The sequence below is a fragment of the Carassius gibelio genome, chromosome B25 (genome assembly GCF_023724105.1).
Source record: "Carassius gibelio isolate Cgi1373 ecotype wild population from Czech Republic chromosome B25, carGib1.2-hapl.c, whole genome shotgun sequence".
Taxonomy (NCBI): Eukaryota; Metazoa; Chordata; class Actinopteri; order Cypriniformes; family Cyprinidae; genus Carassius; species Carassius gibelio.
The window spans coordinates 3,987,643-4,012,300 of record NC_068420.1 but is presented as its reverse complement, the minus strand read 5'-3'; the positions used below and the strand labels follow the sequence as shown (position 1 = coordinate 4,012,300).

The following is a 24,658-nucleotide window of genomic DNA, read 5'->3' as shown; positions in this document are numbered from 1 at the left end:
TATCCACTGCGCCACACAGATACGTTGTTTTAGTTCAAATCAAAGTGTAAACAACATAGAAAACGTATCTGCGGGATAATAATATATAATGTATTAATCATAGTGTCATTTTTTAGTCATCATACAGAGGCAGAAAATATTCTCCTATTTCTTTTAGTTTTTGGTATGAAATGGCCAATTTATTGTGTTACTAAAACTAATTTCATACTATTTTTAAATGCACACAAATTATATTGTAACATTGATTGCATTATTTTGCACAAAATATAACAAAATCTTCTATGGTGCATGCATTACAATAGAAAAATACTTCTACACTTTGCATTTAATATTAAATTTATATAGGTTATCTCATGTAGATGCAACCAAATGCCTCCAATGAATAATACTTACAAAAAAAAAAAAATAATAAGCTTTTACAAAATATTTAAATTCTGCAGATATTAGTATTTACAATAGTTATTTTAATTTTAAGAATGTAATTGTTTATACTGTTTTACACTGGTTTTGCCATGTTCTAGTTCTATGTAGCATTGCTGTATGGTTTCTAACAGTAATTTGGAGAGACAGCAAAAGCATCAACTAATCAGGGGTTCCCAAACTTTTCAGCCCATGAACCCCAAAATAACAGTCCCAGTACCTCAGGACCACCACTTTCCTCTGAGGTGGTTAAAGTATACTAATATTTTGCACAACGGCACACATGCACCCTATAGCATAATGACAACACAAAGGAACACATCAATTATATTACATTTATAAAAAATTCTAAATATATACAAATATATACAATTACAGTATATAAGAACAGTTATATTATTTTATAATAATTTACTCATTACTTAAATTTCAACAGTAATCTTACCTAATTAGTTGGGCAGGCAACATGCTGGAGTACAACTCCACGTTGGAGTTTTATTTTTAATTTATTATTTTAAATTATTTGTTTCCGAACATTATCTTGCGACCCCTCTTACTAAGAAATTACTTTTAGGGGTATGCTAAATGAGTATTATAAATAGGCTAATAGTGATGTGCTATAATTTATGACAAATGCAAAGATATGCAACAACTTTAAGTAAATAAAATTGTTTAAATTAGCTTTCGAAAAGCTTGCTGTGACAGTATATGGCACAGTGATGGTAATACTATGGTATTATACCTTGGTACAGATTGATTGCTTAATTCCAGTAATAAAAAATAAATAAATAAAAAACTACATTTTTTTAGCTTTTTGTAGGCCTGTAAATTAATGAACTAATAAATTAACTTAATTGCATTTTATTGATATAAATAAACACATATTTTAATAATGATCTCTTGAACTTCAGCAGGGAAGTGAATGCTGCTGCATTGCACATGAAAGTTTGAGCTTCACAGCCAGAGTTAATCATAAACTCACAATCAACACCTAAGTTGATAAAGAAAGTTCATAGTGAGCACTGTGAGAGCTAACCCAGATCTGTTTTGGAACAGTGTTTATATATACAGTAGGTTTAGGAATAACCATTGAATCAATCACTAGCATAAGGCCTTTGTCTGATGTTTTCACTGCATGCTGTGCTGCTTTTGGAGTCACGATTGGAACTTTTTAAATTCATCATCAGAGCCTCAAAAACTAAATGTCAGAGAATTATTGGTTTTATCCAGCATTACTATTGTGTTCTTTAATGTTGATAATACAGTTCAGAAAACCCCTGAAGAGAATAAAATAAAACAAAACCTCACAACTGAGCAACTTACAAATCTCCTGGATGCCATTCTCTTTTTAAGTCAAGTTGATAACATCAAGTTTATACCAAATAGTGTCAAAATAGGGGTGTGTGTTAACTAAGACAAACTAAATAGGCATAGTGACTCTAGAATTTTAGTAAATGCTCTGTTATACTATTTTGCCATTTAATATATTTTAAAACTAGTAACATTTATACATTTGGCAAATGTTTTATCCAATACAATTTCTTTTTATCAGTTCTTCCTACTGTTTATAGTGATCACACTAATTTACAGTTTTCATTTTCCATTTTAAGCCGGGGTCACGCTGCACAATTTTTAAAGTCATTGGGTAACTGTTCTTCTCACACTACACGAGTGACGAGGGTGCCATTATTTGCTGTTGTGTGCACATTACACAAAAGATCAGTGTCAGGGGATATCACACATTACCCAACTTTTCAATAGGAAGAATCTTTGACAACTCTGTCTGGTCAGTAAAATATGTTTAAAAACATAACACATGCGAGAAGGGGATACTGGAAATAAATATGGAAGCAGACAGGGCCAAAATTTTTAGATGATGGATTGGATTTGTACATATCAACACGCAATGTTTGTCCTCAATATTGAATTGTCTCTTTTGTATGAGACACATTCTGGCAGTATAAAAATATATTGTCTGATGTTTGCATACATGCATATCAGTGTACAATTCCTACATCCTTCATGAGTACACATGATGTCTGTTGACTGTATACATGTATATCAGTGTAACATTGTTTTACATACGCAAAAATTTCAGCTAATTTACAGCTACAGCTAATTTATATATGCAGTAATTACAGCTATTTAATTGGCTGCTGTGCTGTTGCATTAAGGCAGACAGACAGTGTGTGCTGATACGGTCACATTCCACGTGTTCTGCTTAAAGACTTTTGGCCCCGTCGGCCTTCCATAATTAACACAAGATCACACGTGAGACAGGAGTTTTGGGGCAAAACTGGATTTTCCTGGAAAAAACAGTTACAAATCACTTTATATTTAAGTTTCTCATAATGATGTTTCATACTTTCACTATTTACAACAAAGTAAATAAAAAAATGCAAAAAAAAAAAAAGGTTATTACACTTTATTACAATAAAACAATGATTAATTACATTACTTCTTTAAACCATTTTAAAAAACGTCCACATTCATAATGTTTTAGTAATATCCCCACCTTTCTGCCATAATACCGTAATTTGAGTTTATGTCATTACACTTAATCCTTTCTAAATGTTAGTAATTTGTGGATTTAAACCGGATCTCTACACACTGTTTCTCCTGTTTTACATGTCAGGGATGTTGAGAATCTCAGCGCTGTTTCATCTGGTTTTAAGCTCGTATGAATCAGTAGTTTGTGGGTTTCTATTGGAGAACTTGTCTCAGTTGCTTCACTCTGGAGCTCACCGCTCTGTTTATGACGGTCACGTGACGAACAGCGGTCAGTATTTACTCTGAGCTCGCGCTGCGCTTTCTTCCGGTTTCGTTGTGCGGTTTCGTTCCGCTTTTGTCGTTTTCATGCTTCTCATACACAACACAGATGGCACCCGTTCGATCGCTAACACACTTAAGTCTCACTAAAACAAAGGAAATGAAACTTGAAATATGCGACCTACTAGAAACAGTCTTGTTTACTATCTTCTCTGACATCGAATGCAGACTTGTGGAGCATAGTTGTTTTACCAAAACAACAGAAAGGACAGGGTTACACTTAAAGCGTTTCATAAACTAACTGTTTGTAAGTAAAACCTTATGCACATTCTAGACTGACTGGCTGTAAGTAAAACCTTATTTATATTCTTTGTGGATAGGCTAACTTGAGTAACAGTCTACATTTATTTGGCTTTAGGTTGTACGATGAAATTGACCAACACAAAACCCGTCTCGCTCTTCACACTGATTCTGCTATTTCACACTGTCCAAGCAGAAGGTAATGCACCTGCTCATTAATATCAGTATTTTGGATTGGCTTGTTTTTAAAGAACACCTTTAAGATTTTTTTCTGTCTTTGCATGATGGTTTTTAAACATTATTTCAGCTTCTCATGATGACATTGATGAAGTGAGGATCCTGGTTGTGGGGGTCAGAGGTCAGTCCAGATTCAGTGCTGCAGATCTTCTGTCAGGAAGGAAAGACAGAGGACAGGAGGACAGAGAGATTGTAAAGACTCCAGTAATTACAGACGGGGCTCGTAGAATGATGCTGGTCACTGGACCAAACCTCTGTGAGGAGGACGCAGCGAGACAGACCTTCACAACAGCGCTGTTTCTCTCGTCTCCTGGACCTCACGCCGTTTTAATGCTCCTGAATCTGGAAGATCAACAATCACAACAGTGTGATATTGAGAAACGAGCCCAGGAGCTGCTGGGAGCAGAAGTCCTGCAGTACTGCATTGTTCTTCTGCTCCAAAACCACCAGGAACCTTTGACAGGAGCGTCCAGAGGGATTGCTGGAGAAATGATCAACGCATGTGGAGGAAGATTTCACATCATAAGAGACTCTGAACCAAAACCTGCTCAAAGAGCAGCTCTTATAGCGGAAATAGACAAGTTGGTTCAGCTCAATGATCACAGATTTCACTCAGTATTGACACAAAAGTTAGAAACAGAAGAAACCATTCAAGATGTGCATGAAGAAAATCAAATGCTTTCTGAAAATCATGACAATTCAGCAACTGCACGATGGATTTTACTCATTTTACTGAACACTGCCTTCATTTTCACTAAAATAACACGTGAACATTTTCATTTCGCGGAAATCTTATTTGTGCTTGTTAGTTTCATGGTCACTATAAGAAATATCCTCAATCCAGATGTTGCTGTTCCTTTAAATTTGATCCTATCCTCTACTTTCACTGTAGCCGCTGCATATCATGACTTTGTCAATTCACGACGTGGACACCGAATCATAATGTTTTTAGTCATGATCTTCACATTTCCCAGTATAGTGTTCATAGCTGGTCTAGGGCTGACTGTAGGAACAGCTCTCAGTGTACGGACGTGGTCAGATGTGCTCATAGCGTGCCATGCTGCTCCCGGAGTCACATTCGGGGCTCATTTATACACTATTTACTCCATTATACCAGATCAAATGCAGACTCGGACAACCCTGGTGTTTGCTTTCAAGTTATTCGTGTTTTGTTTTGTTGGAGTGATGCTCTCAATGGGGTTTGTGACTGTTTTTTCTCTGTTCGGTGTGGAGAGAGCAATATTTCTGCTAATATTAGGATTTGCAAAAGCGTTTTTCCATTTAAAGGGTGATGCGGTGAAATTTGTAGTTTTTTTCCTGATTTTTCCATGCTGTTGTGTATTTATTAGTTCTTTAATTTCATTTTTATGCTGTATATTATTTAATTATATTTTCATAGTAATTTGTAGCTGATAATAGTGACTAAATCAAAAGACCCTAACAGATTTTGGATCATAAGTTAATGCTGATTTTTTTATTTTAATCAAATGTAAAAAACAACAACACTATTTTATTTTATTATTTATTTCAAACACATATTGATGTTTCTTCAACGATGGGTACTTTTGGCCCTGTGTGCTTTCAGGAAATAATCTCTCTTACAACATAGTTTTATTAAATAGGTATACTAACGAGGGTTTAACATCGGGTGAGATATCAGGAAAAACATTTATTGCACATTTTTAATGATGTATTAAGTTTATCAGTGTTATGTTGTGAATGTTTTCAGTTTTTACTGAAAATTTTATTTTCATATTTTGAATTATGTAGGCATAAAATTCATTTTTTCACACAAAATGAAATAAATAATGTGATACTTTATACATAATTTTGTATAAATAAAACACATTTCTGAATTCTGCTGTTATGTATGCATTATATGCATTAATATATATATACTTTTATAATTTTTTATAGTCACTCTTTGTTTAGATCTCATTTACTTGCTAAACCAAATGTCTCAAACAAACTCCCGACTTACTGTAATGGGGAATGACTATTAATCAATTACCATTTGAATCTTAATTCTTGAAGATTTTACTTTAGAACAGCTGCTGTCATCTATTAAAGCATCCATGGACAAATGAACAAAGACAATCACTGTAAGAGTCTTCAACTGCTCATATAAAGACATCTGCTAAATGTGCACTTACTTGCTCTGCAGACGAAACAATGCAGTTTTGCTTGAAATAACTCAAATAACGCTGATGTTGTGATTGATTTTAACCAGCAGTGCAGATCAGATGTTCTCAACTGGAGATTAAACTGTACAAATAAAACTGACAGTATGAAACATGCAAATTGTACTTAAATATAATTTGTTCATCAGTGTCATATCAAAACTCACGAATTCTCCTCCATCAACAGAGCTGATCAAAACAATGCTGAGCATTCAGTGTCTTTAAAGAATAAACTTGGATTCATTTTACTGCTGCCAGCTTTAAATAAAAATGCAAAGCCACTCTCTTTCTTCTAAGATTATTTGAATTATGTTCTACAAAACCATTCATGTCTAATAACTTAAGTATTTCTCATTTCTCAACTATGTTTTCACTGTCAGTCAAGCATCTGTTATAGTTTCTGATGGTCTTTACATAAGTTAATGTCTGAATTAAACGCTTTCTGGAGTTTTGTTATCTTTGTAAATGTTTTGTTTTCTTTCTTTTTCAAACATATGCTCATGTTTCCTTCATTCACTGGATTTTCTGCATGCTCACGTGCATGCAATGCGTCTTGGTGTGATGATACTTATTCCTTACGTAAAGATGATTTACATTTAAGACTTAAAGCTGCAGTAGGGAACTTTTGACGCTCTAGCGGTTAATAAACAGAACTGCTTGCGTCTTGCGGAAGAACATCGTAGCCGGAACTACTTCTCTCTGTTTATGTCTATGAAGAATCACAAAGGTACTGGGTTACTCCGCCGCGGTACCCCCGAAGCAATCTAAAATAGTCAGAATATAAACACTTATTATAGGTGCACCCTAGTGATTCAGGACAAGCCAAAAACACGGTTTGGAAAATGGATTCATGGTGTACTCGCTTATTATATACATTTTTCTACATTTTGAACACAAACAAAGTTACGGACCGCAGCTCTGATTGGTTGTTTCTTACCGAGAGCGGATGACTTTCTGCAAATGGCAATAGGACACTGGGAGGAGCCAGAGGAGCTTGATTTTTTCACAGATTATCTGTCTCATATTCTACTGTCAGGACATAATGACAGGTTTAACAAATATGTAAAAAATATATTTTTACAAAAGTTCCCTACTGCAGCTTTAAAAGAGAAGCAGCTCTTAAATTGTGTTTTTCATTTTGATGGTCAGAGTATTGAAAAGTCATTTATTGCTGAGATATGACTGTTTTGGTGTAAAAAAAAAAAAAAAAAAACTTAATGACATTATAAATGACTCTTATAGTTACAATAAGAAAAAGAAAACTAAAATAAACATTAGTGATCTCACTAACCACAGATTATGGGCGGGTTTTGTTTGTTTTTGTCAAGTTGAAAATAACTCGGTGACTCACTTCAGCCAATGTCATTCAGTGTCATTCACAGATGTGCTCTTATCGTGTTACATGGCTTTATTATTTTGCACCAAAATTATTAAACATGCATCTTCAATGTCCATACTAGGTCGTTTCTGTTTTGTATCAGTGGGGCCACACTTTCAGCAGGTTTGTGAGTGTGTTTAGTGAGATGATGACCTTAATTCTGCTAATATTAGGATTGACAATAACATATTTTCATTTAAAGAATGAGATGCTAAAGTCTATATTCTGGTTAACTGTTCTTATAATGCTGTTTTTCATGTGCTTGTGTGCTCAGTGGTTCAGTCATTCTGTCAATGGGTTTAGGGTTGATTGATAGTGAATTTTCTCAAAGTAATAATAGAAAACCTGCTCAGTTCTTACCTGTTTAATGTAGCAGTATTTTTGGTTCATTAATGGGAATTAAACTGCATGCATTATTCTAGTTTAAGACACAAACAGCAAATAAAACACAAATGACTCATTATTATGTATTAGACGGCTGCATATATGAAAATAAAACACCTAACCCTAAAAAATTTATAACAAAAGGTTTCTCAGCTGTTTTTTTGTAGTATTAGGTGTCATTAATAACATACTAAAAGTTTACCAAAGTTTGACCACTATAGAAAGGTATAATTTTCAAGTAATCTTGGTGTCTAAACCCCATGTTTTCTGGGTCTGTGAATCCATTGGACTTGTCTAAATTGCACTGAAATGATTACATACTTATGGAATACATGATTTTGTGAGAATACTGTAAGGTTTTATCATTGTTTAGGGTGAACCAGAGATTTAAACAATTTAGTCTATGTCATGTAACTTGTTTTGCTAAAACACAGAATTTACATTCGATGTTAAAGTTATTGCACCCAAAAGTAACTTAAATTGGAGTTGTATAACTTTGATCATAATCAACCCTGTATTAGCCCGAACAGAGGCATGTATGTGAAACCTCTAATATGGTCACTCTTTTAAATTTTAATTAGGTAATTAATATGTAATGCATCCTTTATAGAGGTTTTAGAGTATAAAGGTGGCATTATACTAAACCCAACAAACCTAAATTCACAATTTTCAGCAATTCAGAAGATGGTAGAATAGAATATTGACATTTGATATTGCGTGACTCATTGTAATGTTGTTGGCAGCACAGTGTATACCATTTTGCTCAAACAAAATTCATCCTTGACTACTTAAAAGAAAAGTTCTTCATTTTTTGTAATTTAATTTAAAAAAAGTAAACTTTTTTTTTTTTTTTTTTTTTTTATTCTGATGGTTACGACTTACAGCTTAGGAAAATAAAAAAATTCAGTATCTCAAAAAATTTGAATATTCCATTTTGAGCTTGATTAGTTTTATTAATTATTAGTATAAATACTGGGTACCTCCTGGGCTAGTTTAGAACATGCAACCACAATTATGGGAAAGAATACTGACTTGACTGTTGTCCAGAAGACAATCATCATAACCCTCCGCTAGGAGGTTAAGCCACAGAAGGTCATTGCTGAAAGGGCTGCTGTTCACAGAGTGCTGTATATCAAAATATATTTATAGAAAGTTGACTGGAAGGCAAGGCAAGGCAAGGCAAGTTTATTTATATAGCACATTTCGTACACAATGGTAATTCAAAGTGCTTTACATAAAATAAAGTAAAATAATCATGAAGAAAAATAATGACAAAAATAAAACAAGCAATTTTCAAACTTTTAAAATGATAAAAAAATCAACGGAGTAGCGAACATGCTCCGAAGTGGCGATCTGAATCAACCGAGTCGCGAACAGGCTCCGAAGTGCCGATCTGAATCAACCGATCAACCGAGTCGCGAACAGGCTCCGAAGTGCCGATCTGAATCAACCGATCACCCGAGTCGCGAACAGGCTCCGAAGTGCCGATCTGAATCAAGCGATCAACCGAGTCGCGAACAGGTTCCGAAGTGCCGATCTGAATCAACCGATCAACCGAGTCGCAAACATGCTCCGAAGTGCCGATCTGAATAAAATATTATTTTGGAATCTGCCATACTTTTTTCAGGATTCTTCGATGTATATATTTTTTTAAAGAACAGCGTTTATTCCAAATGTAAATCTCTTCTAACAATATTAATCTTTGATTTAACTTCTTATCAGTTTAACACATCCTGAATAAAAGATTCTAAAATCTAAAAAAAGTGTCACAGATTCCAAAATAATATTTATCAGCAAAACTGTTGATAATTCTAATAATAAATCATTATATGAGTAAAATAAATTCCTGTAAAAAAAAACATTAAAAATCATTCTGATCCCAAACTCTGACCGGTAGTGTGTGTATGCGTGTGTGTGCGTGTGTGTATAAGCCCACTAACACACTAGGCAAGGCAAGTTTATTTATATAGCACATTTGTACACAATGGTAATTCAAAGTGCTTTACATAAAATAAAGTAAAATAATCATGAAGAAAAATGATAACAAAAATAAATCTGAATAAAATATTATTTTGGAATCTGCGATACTTTTTTCAGGATTCTTCGATGTATAATTATTTTAAAGAATAGCGTTTATTCCAAATATGAATCTCTTCTAATAATATTAATCTTTGATTTCAATTCTTATTAATTTAACAAATCCTGAATAAAAGATTCTAAAATCTAATAAAGAATACAATTTCTTATAAAAAAAGAAAGGATAAAAATTTACCTAGTCACGAACATGCTCCGAATTGCCGATCTGAATCAACCGATCAACCGAGTCGCGAACAAGCTCCGAAGTGTCGATCTGAATAAAATATTATTTCGAAGTGCCGATCTGAATCAACCGAGTCGCGAACAGGCTCTGAAGTCCCGATCTGAAAACTTTACCAAAGAATGTAAAAAATAACTATTTCTCTAATAACTCTACAACTCTATGAAAGACTCAGATCACGTATCTAAAAATAAATCGCTATAGTAAAAGAGAAATAATAAGAGGAGTGAAGTTTCTTACCGTTCTGCTGTGTTTGGTCCTCAGCGCGTCTGACGCTCCGCGGCGCGTCTCCGCCCTTCACACGCACGTTTACAGCGCTAAATTAATCATCTTTGCTAATTATTATACATTTACGTCATTGTCAGCTTCAGGTACTTCATTTATTATTGTTCAATGAACTGTATGAAACAAAAAAGGTTGTATTTCAGTAATAATTCAAAATTATCGAAATATATAAAATAATGGTTTCTATTTTAATATCCTTTAAAATATAATTTATTTCTGTGATGTGCAGCTGTATTTTCAGCATCATTCCTCCAGTCTTCAGTGTCACATGATCTTTAGAAATCATGAAAATATGATGATTTATTCTTAGAACTATTAATAGTTGTGCTACCAAATATTATTTTGGAATCTGCAATACATTTTTCAGGATTCTTCGATGTATAATATTTTTTTAAGAACAGCGTTTATTTAAAATTATAAAAAATTTACTGACATTCATGCACAATGCTAATTCAAAGTGCTTTACATAAAATACAGTAAAATAATCATGAAGAAAAATGATAACAAAAATAAAACAAGCAATTTTCAAACTTTTAAAATGATTAATGTAAATCAACCGAGTCGAACAGGCTCCGAAGTGCCGATCTGAATCAAACGATCAACCGGGTTGCCAACATGCTCCGAAGTGCCGATCTGAATCAACCGATCAACCGAGTCGCGAACATGCTCCGAAGTGTCGATCTGAAAACTTTACCAAAGAATGTAAAAAATAACTATTTCTCTAATAACTCTACAACTCTATGAAAGACTCAGATCACGTATCTAAAAATAAATCGCTATAGTAAAAGAGAAATAATAAGAGGAGTGAAGTTTCTTACCGTTCTGCTGTGTTTGGTCCTCAGCGCGTCTGACGCTCCGCAGCGCGTCTCCCACACGCGCGTTTACAGCGCTAAATTAATCATCTTTGCTAATTATTATACATTTAGGCCTACGTCATTGTCAGCTTCGGGTACTTCATTTATTATTGTTCAATGAACTGTTTGAAACAAAAAAAGGTTGTATTTCAGTAATAATTCAAAATTATCGAAATAAAATGTATAAAATAATGGTTTCTATTTTAATATCCTTTAAAATATAATTTATTCGTGTGATGTGCAGCTGTATTTTCAGCATCATTCCTCCAGTCTTCAGTGTCACATGATCTTTAGAAATCATGAAAATATGATGATTTATCCTTAGAACTATTAATAGTTGTGCTACCAAATATTATTTTGGAATCTGCGATAGGTTTTTCTGGATTCTTCGATGTATAATTTTTTTAAGAACATCGTTTATTTAAAATTATAAAAAAATTTACTGACCCCAAACTATTGAACTAAAGTGAATATTGTTAGGAAATATTAATATTTTAAATAAATGCCCTTCTTTTTAACTTTTTATTCATCAAAGAATCCTGAAAAAAGTATCACAGATTCCAAAATAATATTTATCAACAAAACTGTTGATAATTCTAATAATAAATCATTATATTATTCTGATTTCTGAAGATCATGTGACACTGAAGACCGGAGGAATGATGCTGAAAATATAGCTGCACATCTCATGAATAAATTAAACTTTCATGTATATTAAAATAGAAAAATGTTAATAATATTTCACAATTTTACATGTTTTCCAGTATTTTTGATCAAATAAATGCTGTCTTGATGAGTAAAATAAATTCCTGTAAAAAACATTAAAAATCATTCTGATCCCAAACTCTGACCGGTAGTGTGTGTGTGTGTGTGTGTGTGTGTGTGTGTGTGTGTGTGTGTGTGTGTGTGTGTGTGTGTGTGTATATATATATATATATATATATATATATATATATATATAAGCCCACTAACACTAGGCAAGGCAAGTTTATTTATATAGCACATTTCATGCACAATGGTAATTCAAAGTGCTTTACATAAAAGAAAGTAAAATAATCATAAAGAAAAATTATAACAAAAATAAAACAAGCAATTTTCTAACTTTTAAAATGATTCAAAAATCAATGGAGTAGCGAACATGCTCCGAAGTGCCGATCTGAATCAACCGAGTCGCGAACAGGCTCCGAAGTGCGGATCTGAATCAACCGATCAACCGAGTCCCGAACATGCTCCGAAGTGCCGATCTGAATAAAATATTATTTTGGAATCTGCGATACTTTTTTCAGGATTCTTCGATGTATATATTTTTTTTAAAGAACAGCGTTTATTCCAAATATAAATCTCTTCTAACAATATTAATCTTTGATTTAACTTCTTATTAATTTAACACATCCTGAATAAAAGATTCTAAAATCTAATAAAGAATACAATTTCTTATAAAAAAAAAAGAAAGGATAAAAATTTACTGAGTCGCGAACATGCTCCGAATTAACGATCTGAATCAACCGAGTTGCGAACAGGCTCCGAAGTGCCGATCTGAATCAACCGAGTCGCGAACAGGCTCCGAAGTCCTGATCTGAAAACTTTACCAAAGAATGTAAAAAATAACTCTATTTCTCTATTAAATCTACAACTCTATGAAAGACTCAGATCACTGTATCTAAAAATAAATCTCTATGGTAAAAGAGAAATAATAAGAGGAGTGAAGTTTCCTACCGTTCTGCTGTGTTTGGTCCTCAGCGCGTCTGACGCTCCGCGGCGCGTCTCCGCCCCTCACACGCACGTTTACAGCGCTAAATTAATCATCTTTGCTAATTATTATACATTTACGTCATTGTCAGCTTCAGGTACTTCATTTACTATTGTTCAATGAACTGTTTGAAACAAAAAAGGTTGTATTTCAGTAATAATTCAAAATTATCGAAATATATAAAATAATGGTTTCTATTTTAATATCCTTTAAAATATAATTTATTTCTGTGATGTGCAGCTGTATTTTCAGCATCATTCCTCCAGTCTTCAGTGTCACATGATCTTTAGAAATCATGAAAATATGATGATTTATTCTTAGAACTATTAATAGTTGTGCTACCAAATATTATTTTGGAATCTGCAATACATTTTTCAGGATTCTTCGATGTATAATATTTTTTTAAGAACAGCGTTTATTTAAAATTATAAAAAATTTACTGACATTCATGCACAATGCTAATTCAAAGTGCTTTACATAAAATACAGTAAAATAATCATGAAGAAAAATGATAACAAAAATAAAACAAGCAATTTTCAAACTTTTAAAATGATTAATGTAAATCAACCGAGTCGAACAGGCTCCGAAGTGCCGATCTGAATCAAACGATCAACCGGGTTGCCAACATGCTCCGAAGTGCCGATCTGAATCAACCGATCAACCGAGTCGCGAACATGCTCCGAAGTGTCGATCTGAAAACTTTACCAAAGAATGTAAAAAATAACTATTTCTCTAATAACTCTACAACTCTATGAAAGACTCAGATCACGTATCTAAAAATAAATCGCTATAGTAAAAGAGAAATAATAAGAGGAGTGAAGTTTCTTACCGTTCTGCTGTGTTTGGTCCTCAGCGCGTCTGACGCTCCGCAGCGCGTCTCCCACACGCGCGTTTACAGCGCTAAATTAATCATCTTTGCTAATTATTATACATTTACGTCATTGTCAGCTTCGGGTACTTCATTTATTATTGTTCAATGAACTGTTTGAAACAAAAAAAGGTTGTATTTCAGTAATAATTCAAAATTATCGAAATAAAATATATAAAATAATGGTTTCTATTTTAATATCCTTTAAAATATAATTTATTCGTGTGATGTGCAGCTGTATTTTCAGCATCATTCCTCCAGTCTTCAGTGTCACATGATCTTTAGAAATCATGAAAATATGATGATTTATCCTTAGAACTATTAATAGTTGTGCTACCAAATATTATTTTGGAATCAGTGATAGGTTTTTCTGGATTCTTCGATGTATAATTTTTTTAAGAACATCGTTTATTTAAAATTATAAAAAAATGTACTGACCCCAAACTATTGAACTAAAGTGAATATTGTTAGGAAATATTAATATTTTAAATAAATGCCCTTCTTTTTAACTTTTTATTCATCAAAGAATCCTGAAAAAAGTATCACAGATTCCAAAATAATATTTATCAACAAAACTGTTGATAATTCTAATAATAAATCATTATATTATTCTGATTTCTGAAGATCATGTGACACTGAAGACTGGAGGAATGATGCTGAAAATATAGCTGCACATCTCATGAATAAATTAAACTTTCATGTATATTAAAATAGAAAAATGTTAATAATATTTCACAATTTTACATGTTTTCCAGTATTTTTGATCAAATAAATGCTGTCTTGATGAGTAAAATAAATTCCTGTAAAAAAAAATTAAAAATCATTCTGATCCCAAACTCTGACCGGTAGTGTGTGTGTGTGTGTGTGTGTGTGTGTGTGTGTGTGTATATATATATATATATATATATATATATATATATATATAAGCCCACTAACACTAGGCAAGGCAAGTTTATTTATATAGCACATTTCATGCACAATGGTAATTCAAAGTGCTTTACATAAAAGAAAGTAAAATAATCATAAAGAAAAATTATAACAAAAATAAAACAAGCAATTTTCTAACTTTTAAAATGATTCAAAAATCAACGGAGTAGCGAACATTCTCCGAAGTGCCGATCTGAATCAACCGAGTCGCGAACAGGCTCCGAAGTGCGGATCTGAATCAACCGATCAACCGAGTCCCGAACATGCTCCGAAGTGCCGATCTGAATAAAATATTATTTTGGAATCTGCGATACTTTTTTCAGGATTCTTCGATGTATATATTTTTTTTTAAAGAACAGCATTTATTCCAAATATAAATCTCTTCTAACAATATTAATCTTTGATTTAACTTCTTATCAGTTTAACACATCCTGAATAAAAGATTTTAAAATCTAATAAAGAATACAATTTCTTATAAAAAAAAGAAAGGATAAAAATTTACCTAGTCACGAACATGCTCCGAATTGCCGATCTAAATCAACTGAGTCGCGAACAAGCTCCGAATTGCCGATCTGAATCAACCGAGTAGCGAACAGGCTCCGAAGTGCCGATCTGAATCAACCGAGTCGCGAACAGGCTCCGAAGTGCCGATCTGAATCAACCGATCACCCGAGTCGCGAACAGGCTCCGAAGTGCCGATCTGAATCAACCGATCAACCGAGTCGCGAACAAGTTCCGAAGTGCCGATCTGAATCAACCCCGAGTCGCGAACATGCTCCGAAGTGCCGATCTGAATCAACCGATCAACCGAGTCGCGAACATGCTCCGAAGTGCCGATCTGAATAAAATATTATTTTGGAATCTGCCATACTTTTTTCAGGATTCTTCGATGTATATATTTTTTTAAAGAACAGAGTTTATTCCAAATGTAAATCTCTTCTAACAATATTAATCTTTGATTTAACTTCTTATCAGTTTAACACATCCTGAATAAAAGATTCTAAAATCTAAAAAAGGAACAGAATCCAAAATAGTATTTATCAGCAAAACTGTTGATAATTCTAATAATAAATCATTATATGAGTAAAATAAATTCCTGTAAAAAAAAACATTAAAAATCATTCTGATCCCAAACTCTGACCGGTAGTGTGTGTGTGCGTGTGTGTATAAGCCCACTAACACACTAGGCAAGGCAAGTTTATTTATATAGCACATTTGTACACAATGGTAATTCAAAGTGCTTTACATAAAATAAAGTAAAATAATCATGAAGAAAAATGATAACAAAAATAAATCTGAATAAAATATTATTTTGGAATCTGAGATACTTTTTTCAGGATTCTTCGATGTATAATTTTTTTAAAGAATAGCGTTTATTCCAAATATGAATCTCTTCTAATAATATTAATCTTTGATTTCAATTCTTATTAATTTAACACATCCTGAATAAAAGATTCTAAAATCTAATAAAGAATACAATTTCTTATAAAAAAAAAAAGAAAGGATAAAAATTTACTGAGTCGCGAACATGCTCCGAATTAACGATCTGAATCAACCGAGTTGCGAACAAGCTCCGAAGTGCCGATCTGAATCAACCGAGTCGCGAACAGGCTCCGAAGTCCTGATCTGAAAACTTTACCAAAGAATGTAAAAAATAACTCTATTTCTCTATAAATCTACAACTCTATGAAAGACTCAGATAACTGTATCTAAAAATAAATCTCTATGGTAAAAGAGAAATAATAAGAGGAGTGAAGTTTCCTACCGTTCTGCTGTGTTTGGTCCTCAGCGTGTCTGACGCTCCGCGGCGCGTCTCCGCCCCTCACACGCACGTTTACAGCGCTAAATTAATCATCTTTGCTAATTATTATACATTTACGTCATTGTCAGCTTCAGGTACTTCATTTATTATTGTTCAATGAACTGTTTGAAACAAAAAAGGTTGTATTTCAGTAATAATTCAAAATTATCGAAATATATAAAATAATGGTTTCTATTTTAATATCCTTTAAAATATAATTTATTTCTGTGATGTGCAGCTGTATTTTCAGCATCATTCCTCCAGTCTTCAGTGTCACATGATCTTTAGAAATCATGAAAATATGATGATTTATTCTTAGAACTATTAATAGTTGTGCTACCAAATATTATTTTGGAATCTGCAATACATTTTTCAGGATTCTTCGATGTATAATATTTTTTTAAGAACAGCGTTTATTTAAAATTATAAAAAATTTACTGACATTCATGCACAATGCTAATTCAAAGTGCTTTACATAAAATAAAGTAAAATAATCATGAAGAAAAATGATAACAAAAATAAAACAAGCAATTTTCAAACTTTTAAAATGATTAATGTAAATCAACCGAGTCGCGAACAGGCTCCGAAGTGCCGATCTGAATCAACCGATCAACCGGGTTGCCAACATGCTCCGAAGTGCCGATCTGAATCAACCGATCAACCGAGTCGCGAACATGCTCCTAAGTGTCGATCTGAATAAAATATTATTTCGAAGTGCCGATCTGAATCAACCGAGTCGCGAACAGGCTCTGAAGTCCCGATCTGAAAACTTTACCAAAGAATGTAAAAAATAACTATTTCTCTAATAACTCTACAACTCTATGAAAGACTCAGATCACGTATCTAAAAATAAATCGCTATAGTAAAAGAGAAATAATAAGAGGAGTGAAGTTTCCCTAATGTAAATCAACCCAGTCATGAACAGGCTCCGAAGTGCCGATCTGAATCAACCGATCAACCAAGTCGCGAACATGCTCCGAAGTGTCGATCTGAATAAAATATTATTTCGAAGTGCCGATCTGAATCAACCGAGTCGCGAACAGGCTCCGAAGTGCCGATCTGAATCAACCGATCAACCGAGTCCCGAACATGCTCCGAAGTGCCGATCTGAATCAACCGATCAAGTCGCGAACATGCTCCGAAGTGTCGATCTGAATAAAATATTATTTCGAAGTGCCGATCTGAATCAACCGATCAACCGAGTCGCGAACAGGCTCCGAAGTCCTGATCTGAAAACTTTACCAAAGAATGTAAAAAATAACTCTATTTCTCTATAAATCTACAACTCTATGAAAGACTCAGATCACTGTATCTAAAAATAAATCTCTATGGTAAAAGAGAAATAATAAGAGGAGTGAAGTTTCCTACCGTTCTGCTGTGTTTGGTCCTCAGCGTGTCTGACGCTCCGCGGCGCGTCTCCGCCCCTCACACGCACGTTTACAGCGCTAAATTAATCATCTTTGCTAATTATTATACATTTACGTCATTGTCAGCTTCAGGTACTTCATTTATTATTGTTCAATGAACTGTTTGAAACAAAAAAGGTTGTATTTCAGTAATAATTCAAAATTATCGAAATATATAAAATAATGGTTTCTATTTTAATATCCTTTAAAATATAATTTATTCGTGTGATGTGCAGCTGTATTTTCAGCATCATTCCTCCAGTCTTCAGTGTCACATGATCTTTAGAAATCATGAAAATATGATGATTTATTCTTAGAACTATTAATAGTTGTGCTACCAAATATTATTTTGGAATCTGCAATACATTTTTCAGGATTCTTCGATGTATAATATTTTTTTAAGAACAGCGTTTATTTAAAATTATAAAAAATTTACTGACATTCATGCACAATGCTAATTCAAAGTGCTTTACATAAAATAAAGTAAAATAATCATGAAGAAAAATGATAACAAAAATAAAACAAGCAATTTTCAAACTTTTAAAATGATTAATGTAAATCAACCGAGTCGCGAACAGGCTCCGAAGTGCCGATCTGAATCAACCGATCAACCGGGTTGCCAACATGCTCCGAAGTGCCGATCTGAATCAACCGATCAACCGAGTCGCGAACATGCTCCTAAGTGTCGATCTGAATAAAATATTATTTCGAAGTGCCGATCTGAATCAACCGAGTCGCGAACAGGCTCTGAAGTCCCGATCTGAAAACTTTACCAAAGAATGTAAAAAATAACTATTTCTCTAATAACTCTACAACTCTATGAAAGACTCAGATCACGTATCTAAAAATAAATCGCTATAGTAAAAGAGAAATAATAAGAGGAGTGAAGTTTCCCTAATGTAAATCAACCCAGTCATGAACAGGCTCCGAAGTGCCGATCTGAATCAACCGAGTCGCGAACAGGCTCCGAAGTGCCGATCTGAATCAACCGATCAACCGAGTCCCGAACATGCTCCGAAGTGCCGATCTGAATCAACCGATCAAGTCGCGAACATGCTCCGAAGTGTCGATCTGAATAAAATATTATTTCGAAGTGCCGATCTGAATCAACCGAGTCGCGAACAGGCTCTGAAGTCCCGATCTGAAAACTTTACCAAAGAATGTAAAAAATAACTATTTCTCTAATAACTCTACAACTCTATGAAAGACTCAGATCACGTATCTAAAAATAAATCGCTATAGTAAAAGAGAAATAATAAGAGGAGTGAAGTTTCTTACCGTTCTGCTGTGTTTGGTCCTCAGCGCGTCTGACACTCTGCAGCGCGTCTCCCACACGCGCGTTTACAGCGCTAAATTAATCATCTTTGCTAATTATTATACATTTACGTCATTGTCAGCTTCGGGTACTTCATTTATTATTGTTCAATGAACTGTTTGAAACAAAAAAAGGTTGTATTTCAGTAATAATTCAAAATTATCGAAATAAAATATATAAAATAATGGTTTCTATTTTAATATCCTTTAAAATATAATTTATTCGTGTGATGTGCAGCTGTATTTTCAGCATCATTCCTCCAGTCTTCAGTGTCACATGATCTTTAGAAATCATGAAAATATGATGATTTATCCTTAGAACTATTAATAGTTGTGCTACCAAATATTATTTTGGAATCTGCGATAGGTTTTTCTGGATTCTTCGATGTATAATTTTTTTAAGAACATCGTTTATTTAAAATTATAAAAAATTTACTGACCCCAAACTATTGAACTAAAGTGAATATTGTTAGGAAATATTAATATTTTAAATAAATGCCCTTCTTTTTAACTTTTTATTCACCAAAGAATCCTGAAAAAAGTATCACAGATTCCAAAATAATATTTATCAACAAAACTGTTGATAATTCTAATAATAAATCATTATATTATTCTGATTTCTGAAGATCATGTGACACTGAAGACTGGAGGAATGATGCTGAAAATATAGCTGCACATCTCATGAATAAATTAAACTTTCATGTATATTAAAATAGAAAAATGTTAATAATATTTCACAATTTTACATGTTTTCCAGTATTTTTGATCAAATAAATGCTGTCTTGATGAGTAAAATAAATTCCTGTAAAAAACATTAAAAATCATTCTGATCCCAAACTCTGACCGGTAGTGTGTGTGTGTGTGTGTGTGTATATATATATATATATATATATATATATATATATATATATATATATATATATATATAAGCCCACTAACACTAGGCAAGGCAAGTTTATTTATATAGCACATTTCATGCACAATGGTAATTCAAAGTGCTTTACATAAAAGAAAGTAAAATAATCATAAAGAAAAATTATAACAAAAATAAAACAAGCAATTTTCTAACTTTTAAAATGATTCAAAAATCAACGGAGTAGCGAACATGCTCCGAAGTGCCGATCTGAATCAACCGATCAACCGAGTCCCGAACATGCTCCGAAGTGCCGATCTGAATAAAATATTATTTTGGAATCTGCGATACTTTTTTCAGGATTCTTCGATGTATATATTTTTTTTTAAAGAACAGCGTTTATTCCAAATATAAATCTCTTCTAACAATATTAATCTTTGATTTCACTTCTTATCAGTTTAACACATCCTGAATAAAAGATTTTAAAATCTAATAAAGAATACAATTTCTTATAAAAAAAGAAAGGATAAAAATTTACCTAGTCACGAACATGCTCCGAATTGCCGATCTGAATCAACTGAGTCGCGAACAAGCTCCGAATTGCCGATCTGAATCAACCGAGTCGCGAACAGGCTCCGAAGTGCCGATCTGAATCAACCGAGTCGCGAACAGGCTCCGAAGTGCCGATCTGAATCAACCGATCACCCGAGTCGCGAACAGGCTCCGAAGTGCCGATCTGAATCAACCGATCAACCGAGTCGCGAACAGGTTCCGAAGTGCCGATCTGAATCAACCGATCAACCGAGTCGCGAACATGCTCCGAAGTGCCGATCTGAATAAAATATTATTTTGGAATCTGCCATACTTTTTTCAGGATTCTTCGATGTATATATTTTTTTAAAGAACAGCGTTTATTCCAAATGTAAATCTCTTCTAACAATATTAATCTTTGATTTAACTTCTTATCAGTTTAACACATCCTGAATAAAAGATTCTAAAATCTAAAAAAAGTATCACAGATTCCAAAATAATATTTATCAGCAAAACTGTTGATAATTCTAATAATAAATCATTATATGAGTTAAATAAATTCCTGTAAAAAAAAACATTAAAAATCATTCTGATCCCAAACTCTGACCGGTAGTGTGTGTATGCGTGTGTGTGCGTGTGTGTATAAGCCCACTAACACACTAGGCAAGGCAAGTTTATTTATATAGCACATTTGTACACAATGGTAATTCAAAGTGCTTTACATAAAATAAAGTAAAATAATCATGAAGAAAAATGATAACAAAAATAAATCTGAATAAAATATTATTTTGGAATCTGAGATACTGTTTTCAGGATTCTTCGATGTATAATTTTTTTAAAGAATAGCGTTTATTCCAAATATGAATCTCTTCTAATAATATTAATCTTTGATTTCAATTCTTATTAATTTAACACATCCTGAATAAAAGATTCTAAAATCTAATAAAGAATACAATTTCTTATAAAAAAAAAGAAAGGATAAAAATTTACTGAGTCACGAACATGCTCCGAATTAACGATCTGAATCAACCGAGTTGCGAACAGGCTCCGAAGTGCCGATCTGAATCAACCGAGTCGAACAGGCTCCGAAGTCCTGATCTGAAAACTTTACCAAAGAATGTAAAAAATAACTCTATTTCTCTATTAAATCTACAACTCTATGAAAGACTCAGATCACTGTATCTAAAAATAAATCTCTATGGTAAAAGAGAAATAATAAGAGGAGTGAAGTTTCCTACCGTTCTGCTGTGTTTGGTCCTCAGCGCGTCTGACGCTCCGCGGCGCGTCTCCGCCCCTCACACGCACGTTTACAGCGCTAAATTAATCATCTTTGCTAATTATTATACATTTACGTCATTGTCAGCTTCAGGTACTTCATTTATTATTGTTCAATGAACTGTTTGAAACAAAAAGGTTGTATTTCAGTAATAATTCAAAATTATCGAAATATATAAAATAATGGTTTCTATTTTAATATCCTTTAAAATATAATTTATTTCTGTGATGTGCAGCTGTATTTTCAGCATCATTCCTCCAGTCTTCAGTGTCACATGATCTTTAGAAATCATGAAAATATGATGATTTATTCTTAGAACTATTAATAGTTGTGCTACCAAATATTATTTTGGAATCTGCAATACATTTTTCAGGATTCTTCGATGTATAATATTTTTTTAAGAACAGCGTTTATTTAAAATTATAAAAAATTTACTGACATTCATGCACAATGCTAATTCAAAGTGCTTTACATAAAATAAAGTAAAATAATCATGAAGAAAAATGATAACAAAAATAAAACAAGCAATTTTCAAACTTTTAAAATGATTAATGTAAATCAACCGAGTCGCGAACAGGCTCCGAAGTGCCGATCTGAATCAACCGATCAACCGGGTTGCCAACATGCTCCGAAGTGCCGATCTGAATCAACCGATCAACCGAGTCGCGAACATGCTCCGAAGTGTCGATCTGAATAAAATATTATTTCGAAGTGCCGATCTGAATCAACCGAGTCGCGAACAGGCTCTGAAGTCCCGATCTGAAAACTTTACCAAAGAATGTAAAAAATAACTATTTCTCTAATAACTCTACAACTCTATGAAAGACTCAGATCACGTATCTAAAAATAAATCGCTATAGTAAAAGAGAAATAATAAGAGGAGTGAAGTTTCCTACCTGTGACAGTGGGGCACTGTGACTAGAGACTGTGGTACTGGACTTAGAACACAACACACTAGGCATGCATAGACTTTTCATACAGCAACACATTTTTTTGCGCATTGTAACACCAGGTATGCGTGTGTGTGTAATTGATTGTGTATTGTTTAAGTGTTGATCCTGTTCTCACAACTTTTGTTTAGGTTAACACTTTGTGAGTCAATTTTATTATGCTGTGTATTGTTGAGAATACAGACAAGACCGTTGGCATGTTAAATGTTTATTGCTTTCAATCATCCACTTACATAAAGTAAACAGTCATACTTACGTACTGGAACATTTCCACATAACAAACAGAAGAAACCCGGGCACTACCTTGCCACCATTTTTAAATACCTGTTTCCCGCCAATAGAAGGCACACTTAATTGGTTTCATGCCGGAGGGGGAGATTGGTGTTTGTTTGATGCTTTGGTAAACCATAATAATTAATTTAGTTTGTGTTGTTTGAAATGGTTGTATATTTCTGTATATTTTTTTAGTTCTAATAGTTATGCCTTTGTTACAATTAAGTCGCTATTTAATTGTTTTGTCTTTCTTGAACATATTTGTTACCATCAATTATTTAATGGTTTAGTCCTAGTGGGAGGGGCTTATACTTTTTAAGTGTTTCTCTCAGTCTGGTCAAGGGGAGCTCGTAGAGTGAGTCGGGGAAAGTTGCTTGCTTGATTTTTGGGTCAAATTATTGACATAGCCAAAGGTTTTGTTTGTACATTTAAACTTTGTACATTTTTTTTTCTTATTTTTGATTTACACTGTAAATGTAATTTGCATTCTTTTAGAAAATCTTTGTTTTTCACGTTTTGGAATAAACACCAACTCTTTGACTTCATCAGCACGTCACTTCATTTATTTTTTTCACGCCTCCATGGGCTGGTACATCCAGAGCAAGGGTGCCGCCACTGTTTGAACACATTGTAGCAACTGGCACACCACTGTCTCTGTTACCGTTCTGCTGTGTTTGGTCCTCAGCGCGTCTGACGCTCCGCGGCGTGTCTCCGCCCTTCACACGCGCACAGCGCTAAATTAATAATCTTTGCTAATTATTATACATTTACGTAATTGTCAGCTTCAGGTACTTCATTTATTATTGTTCAATGAACTGTTTTAAACAAAAAAAGGTTGTATTTCAGTAATAATTCAAAATTATCGAAATAAAATATATAAAATAATGGTTTCTATTTTAATATCCTTTAAAATGTAATCTATTTCTGTGATGTGCAGCTGTATTTTCAGCATCATTCCTCCAGTCTTCAGTGTCACATGATCTTTAGAAATCATGAAAATATGATGATTTATTCTTAGAACTATTAATAGTTGTGCTACCAAATATTATTTTGGAATCTGCGATACTTTTTTCAGGATTCTTGGATGTATATTTTTTTAAGAACAGCGTTTATTTAAAATTATTAAAAATTTACTGACCCCAAACTATTTAACTGTAGTGAATATTGTTAGGAAATATTTATATTTTAAATAAATGCTCTTCTTTTTAACTTTTTATTCATCAAAGAATCCTGAAAAAAGTATCACAGATTCCAAAATAATATTTATCAGCAAAACTGTTGATAATTCTAATAATAAATCATTATATTATTCTGATTTCTGAAGATCATGTGACACTGAAGACTGGAGGAATAATGCCGAAAATATAGCTGCACATCACATGAATAAATTACACTTTCATGTATATTAAAAAAGAAAAATGTTAATAATATTTTACAATATTACATGTTTTCCAGTATTTTTGATCAAATAAATGTTGTCTTGATGAGTAAAATAAATTCCTGTAAAAAAAAAAAAACATTAAAAATCATTCTTATCCAAAACTCTGACCGGTAGTGTGTGTGTGTGTGTGTGTGTGTGTATAAG

The 24,658-nt window shown here is 33.2% G+C and overlaps 1 protein-coding gene across 1 annotated transcript in view; it reads left to right on the top strand.

The window, feature by feature from the left end:
• Nucleotides 1-3,198: 3,198 nt before the first annotated feature.
• Nucleotides 3,199-24,658, top strand: part of LOC128014026 (uncharacterized) — a 37,389-nt gene continuing 15,929 nt past the window's right edge. The window contains exon 1 of the mRNA XM_052597266.1: nt 3,199-3,688. Within this exon, the coding sequence (XP_052453226.1) occupies nt 3,616-3,688 (73 nt within the window). The 5' untranslated portion in view covers nt 3,199-3,615. The remainder of the gene's footprint in view (nt 3,689-24,658) is intronic.